Source organism: Microtus oregoni, unplaced genomic scaffold (assembly GCF_018167655.1).
Source record: "Microtus oregoni isolate MIOR12 unplaced genomic scaffold, Mior012 000010F_ref0000083, whole genome shotgun sequence".
NCBI classification, from domain to species: Eukaryota; Metazoa; Chordata; class Mammalia; order Rodentia; family Cricetidae; genus Microtus; species Microtus oregoni.
In genome coordinates, this window is record NW_024543069.1 from 35,727,684 (window position 1) to 35,734,628 (window position 6,945).

Here is a 6,945-nt window from a genome sequence, read left to right on the forward strand (position 1 = left end):
CAAGTATTTTATTGTATTTTTTTTAATTTATATTCATAAGGGAAATTGGTTTGTAATTCTCTCTCTTTGCTGATTCTTCATGTGGTTTGGGTATCAGGGTAATGTGACCTCCTTTAATGAACTGGACAAAGTTCCTTCTGTTTTCATTTTGTGTGATAGTTTGAAGAGTATTGGTGTTAGCTCTTTTTCGAAAGTCTGGTAGAATTTTGTACTAAGACCATCTGGCTCTGGAATTTTGCGTTGGGACATTTTTAATGACTGCTTTCAATAGGGGTTATAGGTTTATTTAAATTGTTGTAAAACTAATTTTTTAAGAAAAAAGTAAATAAGACAAATGAGTGAAATAAGAGGATGCTTTCATTTCAGTCGCTATGAGCACCTGGTGTTAGAAAAGAGGGGTAACAGGATGGGAACTAGCCACCTGAAAAGATTGTTAACCGGAAAGAGTGAAGACTGAAGGCAAGACACTCAAGTCTAAATATGTCCAAAAGAAATTCATAAGGTTACAAAAGGATATAAGAAAGAAGAACAGTCAGTCCCGAACTCCCTTCCATGCCCCTGCCCCACCAACCAGCAGATGTAATTTGGCATACAATCATGTGTCTTTCTTTTTTTTTTAACAGAACTTGCCTCGAGTTTATTTGTAAAAACAGCATAAGGTCCTGAACATCTGCAAATACTGTATAGATATTCACACCAGTCCATCTGTCTTCACATTGGCAGACTGAGACCTTTCTTATGGGGCCTTCACAGGGGCCTGGGCACTTTTGGGAGCCTGAGCTGCATCTGAGGCCTCTGCCTTGGCTTGAACCTTGGGCTTTGTTTTTGGGAGCCTAAGACCTCTGGCCATGTAGCTTCTAATCCGCTTCCCAAGCTTGGGGTGAGCGATGAAAGCAAGACAGGTGGGTCTGCGGCTGGGGCCCTTTGGCACCTTGGGCTTTACCACCTGGGGCTTCACCAGGGCCTTGATGGCCTCTGCACATGCACTCATGGCCTTTGCATTATTTGCCAGTATCTTCTTCAGGCCTTTCTTGTTGTACTTCTTGGCAAAGCGCATGTTCCTCAGGAACTTGGGGTCGACCCCCTTGAGAGATTCGTATCTTTGTAACCGGGGTTTCTTAATGCCATTTCTGTGACATTTCCGGGACTGGTTGTGTGTGGTGTGGTTCTTGGACTTGGACATGGCTGGACGGTAATCATTGGCTCCCCTTGTGTGTCTTTAGAAGTTCAATTGTTCCTGATTGAAAGATGCCAATAATAACCTGGAGGGGACATGGCTTGGTGTGGTGGGTCACACCTTTAATTCCAGGACTTAGAAGTCTGAGGTTGAAAACTCTGTGAGTTTGAGACCACTACTTCCATGACCATCACCATCACCACCAACAACAACAACATCAACAGAGTGGTGGGGATGCAGCCAGAGTAGTTACTGCTTCTTGGTGGTCAGAGGTACTTACAGCTTTCTACCCTTTGATATTGCAGCTACCATATCAAAGCTGCACTACAAAGACCATATCTTAAGGAAAGATAAAATATAAAGATACACCTGAGCAGCCTAACCTGGTGACACAGATCTTTAATTCCAGCTGCGTCAAAAGCTGATTGCAAGATCAAAACCTGCTGGGAATACAGAGTGAGTTTGAGGCCTAGACTGAACAACTTAGTGAGAACATGTTCTAAATAACATTGAAGGACAGGACTGACATCTAGGGCAGTGCTCTGACCTGCATAGATGTGCCCGCATTTACACACACACACACACACACACACACACACACACACATACACCCAGAGACATATGCTTCACACACACAAATTTACAGAAAGAACTACTTATTATTGCTAAAACAAAATTATAGTGGGGCATTTTACAATAAACCTTTCTGCTATATACCCTAAGCAAATGCATTTGTAAAACTACAATTGATAGGCTTTTGTTGCTGTGGTTATTGTTGGGGGAGTAATAAAGTTAGAAGCAAACTTCTAAACCTGCTAGAAGTCAGCCAGCTTTTGCAAAACGAACAATTTCTCTGATGTTATTCTCACAGACAAATCTCTAGAGACCTTAGCACCTAGGTTCCAAAGTTCAAGGTTGATTCTTGAATGTTTAGTTCCTGTCTATTAGATGTGGGTACTGGGGGGAACTTTCTGGACACCCTATTTACTGAAACTAAAAATATTACCTAAAAGTTAGATTCCTATTTTAGACTATTCAATATATTTACTTTTACAATTTCTACATTTATTTTTACTTCAATTTGCTTTTAACTGATTCATAAAAGTGTGCATACTTGTAGAATGCTATATGATGTTTTGATACCTATTTAGAGTTTCTAAACCTCTCTATCTCTCCAAATACTTCCTATTTCTTTAGCCAAAATTCATCAAAATAAGGTCTGTCTTCTAGCTTTTTGAAACACAGGGAATCGACCATATCTGTGAGCTAAGAGGCAGGTTTCTGCTCTGGTTTCTTTTTGTTTGTTTGTTTCGTATTTTTTTTTGTTTGGTTGGGTTTTTGTTTGTTTGTTTGTTTATTTGTTTTTTAGACTGGAGAACACCTTCACTAGCTCTCTTCTTGTTCGCTTCCATGGAGAGCTTCCTGCCAGGAGAGGCCGTTGTCCTGAAACACTGCAGCAGACCTGCGTGGTTTAACCAAGAGCAGCCTGATGCATTGGGAAAAGGAGATCCAGCCCCCCCTCCACCCCTCTAGGAACTAAAGCAACTATGCTTTGTTTAAATCAACATATACTAGTGTGAGTTTAATACACAGCGTGATGGTGTCAAGCTAATGAGATTTGCGAGCCCACTGGAGGCACTGCTACCCTACCAGACCTTTAAAGCCTGCGGGCTGAGTTCCTCTGTGCTTCAGCCCTGGACTTCCCGAGATCACTACTGCTTTCATGGACAGTCCTGCTGCATTGTGGCTTCTGGTGACATGGGCTTTTCCTTGCCTTCATCCTCTTCTGCTGCATAAGCTCTCATGATAGGCAGGGGAGATGGAGGGTCCTTCATACTTGGAAATCCTCCACCCCAGTTTTGGGTTCAGAAACCAGGGGACACCCAGCAGGTGTTCGGGCATTGGGAAGGACCCAAACCAAATGCGCATTTCTTTATTCCTGGACACTGGCATATCCTACCATGACAGAGGTGACCAGCTGCTGGGCAACAGTGTACAGACCCTGGGCCCAAACACGTATGTACTCCAGAAAATAGTCGCAGGTACCTTTCTGAAAGGACCAATGTACTATCACCGTATACATGTCACAACTGTGTTTGTTCCACTGCTAAACACATTTGCCGCAGTGTCACCAAGAGCCCTTCCTCCTTCAGGGGGGAGTTCTAAGCACTGGCTCGGGGCTGAAATTGCAGAATCAACTGTGGCTTTCCCATTGATGTGGGTGACCTCAGTGCTCACCCACCCTGTCCACTCTGTTTTCATTTCTGTAGCAATGATGAAGTACTCTAACCAAAAAGCAACACAGGGAAGAAGGGCTTCAGTGGGTGTATGATTCTGATTGTAGTCCATGACCTTGGGGACGTCAACGTAGAAGTTCAGGCATCACAACCCAGGGAAGAATCCTGAAAGAATAAACATGCCAACACCTGCTTTTATTTATTTATTTATTTATTATTTGCTTTTTATCATGTCTGAGAGCGCTGCCTAGGCAATGGTAACACCCACATTCAGAGTGTGTCTCCCCAACCTGCATGAACAGTCAAGACAACCCCTATTTCCTATGAAACCAATAACTTTTATCAGAAACAAGTCATCGCATCATGGGTGACAGTAAACACACTGGACATGGTATGGCATCTTGAAAAACAGGTGTGTGGATATGTATAATATTTTTGATGCTCCAGTCTGGCTCCAGTGTGCCCCCAGAAGCATGTCTGTATGATGTATCTTAGACTAGGAGGTTAAGAGAACAGCACGTGGGTGAAATGTATTCATCAAGGAATTCTCTACTTTTTAAGGCAGAATTATAGAAAGTATATTATTAAGACATTCCTCAACGGAAAAAAAATTGCAAAGCAAGTTTTGAGCATTAGTTCCCATCAACAGTGAATTTCCCTACAAGTGGAAATGGGTTCTCTTCCTTTCAAGTCAAATGTGGGGCTAACCAGCAAGCCCCCCTCCCACCCTACCCCCGCCCCGCGCCTCCACCTGCTGTGTAGATTTAAAACACTGCCAGGTGCCTTTTTAATCAATCTGTGGGAAGCTAAAGCTTTGTGCTTCAATTAAAAGGTGCTTTTTCCAAGTCTGTTTGTACATCGGATTTAGGCAGCATATCTCCTGTGTTGTGCTAATAGGTGTGACGGGACTTCCCTTTGCCAATTAACCATGCACCTTTTCATCTCCCGAGCTCTGGCTTACGGGATTTCATCTTCCCTTGCTGCAGAGTGACTTTGGAAGGCCAACAAGTGCTGTGGTGCGTCCTAACTCACTACCTTCTGGTTTTAGTCCCCAGGCCAGCTCACGATCCCATCAGGTCCCTTGAGACAGACGTCACACCCCTTTGTGATTACCCGAAGTGACCACTAAAGGTCACTCTTACTCCATTTTCTTAACCCAATTTTGTGACCTGAGCTCAGGTATAATACACATCATTTACAGAGGCAGTGTGGACGTGACCTGCACAGGAATCCCCGCCCACCTGAGGCCTGGGAGAACTGCAGCTTATATGACCTCTCTTCGTTAATGCTTTCCCAGCAAAGTTATCAAGATGCATAAAAACTTGATTTCCAAGTGACTACAGATGTGAAAGCCAGCAGTTCTGTTCCGGGCCCAGGTTTTCAAGAGGAAAATAAGTCATTTTTAGGAAACACACTCAAACCTTTACTGAGATAATAAATTATACTGTTTCCATTTGAAGAGAGAGGAAGGAAGTTTGTAAAAGGTGCTTGCCAAGAATCTGGAGCCTAAATCATCTGTAAGGGACGGCTTGTGTACAGGACCTACTTCCTTTCTGCATGCAAGCGAGGGGGATAGAGGGAGGGCTCAGATTTGAAATTTTTGATTTTTTTTTAAAGAAACAAAGCACATGTTTTTCTCCATAATTTGTGGGCAACTGAAGTCAAATGGCTGATAGACATGTTTAATATCACTGGTAATAAAAGCTAAAAATACTCCAACAATTATCTTTTATTGTCCCAAAAGAAGTGACAAAAAGTTAAAAACACTCCAACAATCATCATTTGTTGTCAAAAAAAGTGACAAAAAGCTAAAGTCAGAACATGGAAGTTCTTAAGCCTCCAGGGAAAGAAAGCCATATCTTCTCATCCTGCGACAGATACAGAGACAACCAGAATAGAAAATGTCTGCTTTGGGGGCTACCTCTTTACCTATGAGGATTTACATTAAGGAAACGTCCCTTTGTCCCAGAAATACCTGCAGTGAAATCAAGTACAACAAACAGACAGATGGATCACAACCCAAAAGCTTGTTATTGACAGGATGCATACGTATTCTATACCTATTACTGTGGCAAATTAGTTTCAAAACACGGAAAATTCAAATTCCATCTGGTAAGTGCTCCGTAGATTTCATCCTTTGCCTCTGAAGTTTCTTTCTCTGCCTTGTTCCACCACCACGCCCCCAAAAAATCCATCCGAGCGTTCGAACTGGAAAAAGAATTAGCTGTGCATTCTTTCAGAATTCGCTTCCATTGTTCGCTATACACTCATGTATCGTGTGGATAAAAGCATTAAAAGAATCCTCTTACAATTTCCCCCCAAAATACAATGTTTAAAATACTTATTTGCCTGTGAAATTCATAAATTGACAGGACACACAACAAAAGACAGAGCCCAATACGCTCACACGTGTGTTTGCTATTTCCTCACACAAGCAGTAAGTGTGAAGAATTTGTCCTAATTTGTCATGGTGAATTAATGAGACTGACCCAAACAACCAAGCAAAGCTCACATTCTACAGGACTTCCCAGAGTGAGTACAAGGAAAGTCTTGGAAATCCACCAACTAGTCTTTCTCATCTAAAGAAATCGGTGGTGCTGGGAACATGGCTCGGTGGCTAATGTGTGAGTTACCCATGCAGGGAAATCTGAGTGAGTTTAGATCCCTGGCACCCACATACAGAGCTGCAACCCCAGAGCTTGAGAAAGACAGACCCTGGATAGATAACCCAGCCAACTGGTGAGCTCTAGGTTCTGTGAGAAACCCTGTCTCAAACTGTGAGATAGACCTCTGGCTTTCTCACACACATGAATTCCTCCAAGAACCAGAACTTGAAAGATCAACAACAGATGGATATATGAATAATGTGTCCTGATACAACTTTGTTCCCCTCCTTCATTTGGCCCCAATCCTCTCAATATGGCATGTCTATCCCTTTGTTTATCTGGGAATCCGAGCCTTTATAATTTATTCAAATGTTCCCTGTGGTTCATATTTACATATTCTTCTTCCCGGTAATTAAATTAATGACCTTGTGCTTGTTCTTCTTCTACGCATCACTTAACTCTTTCTTCAGATTTATGCTTATTTAGCCTTTGCTGATTTTTTTTCCAGAATGTTTCCCAACTTATATTCCAAGTCTGTATTTGTGGGTTGCCTTCCCTGCCTACTCTGTACTTGGTTGGTTATGTTTCAGGCATGATGTTCCTACTTGGTTTTTTGATTAATTGCATGATATCTCAGCTTTATAAATTATTTTGTTCACTTTTTAGAAAATGATTTTTTTCTTCATTCTGTTCCCTCTACTTCAGTAGAATAAAAATTTCAGTTTAAACAGTTATAGTCTGATGTGAGAGGTGATATATTCTGTGAATATATTTTATTGCCATTGGTTAATAAAGAAGCTGCTTTCAGCCAGTGGCTTAACAGAGTAAAGCCAGGCTGAAAGAGATATATAGAGAGAGAGTAGGCGGAATCAGGGAGAAACCATGTAGCTGGGTCAGGAACAGAAGCCTCTACTGGAGCCCACCG

General features: G+C 42.1%; 1 protein-coding gene across 1 annotated transcript; it reads right to left on the reverse strand.

Moving 5' to 3' along the window:
- Positions 1–736: 736 nt before the first annotated feature.
- On the reverse strand, positions 737–1,183 carry LOC121452677 (60S ribosomal protein L29-like). Its single transcript, XM_041658865.1, has one exon. It carries the CDS (start codon positions 1,181–1,183, stop codon positions 737–739), a length of 447 nt encoding a protein of 148 aa, XP_041514799.1.
- Between the last annotated feature and the right edge of the window lie 5,762 nt (positions 1,184–6,945).

Excerpts from the sequence above, each read along its gene's own strand:
- LOC121452677 (XM_041658865.1), bottom strand. The coding sequence starts at position 1,183 with ATGTCCAAGTCCAAGAACCACACCACACACAACCAGTCCCGGAAATGT.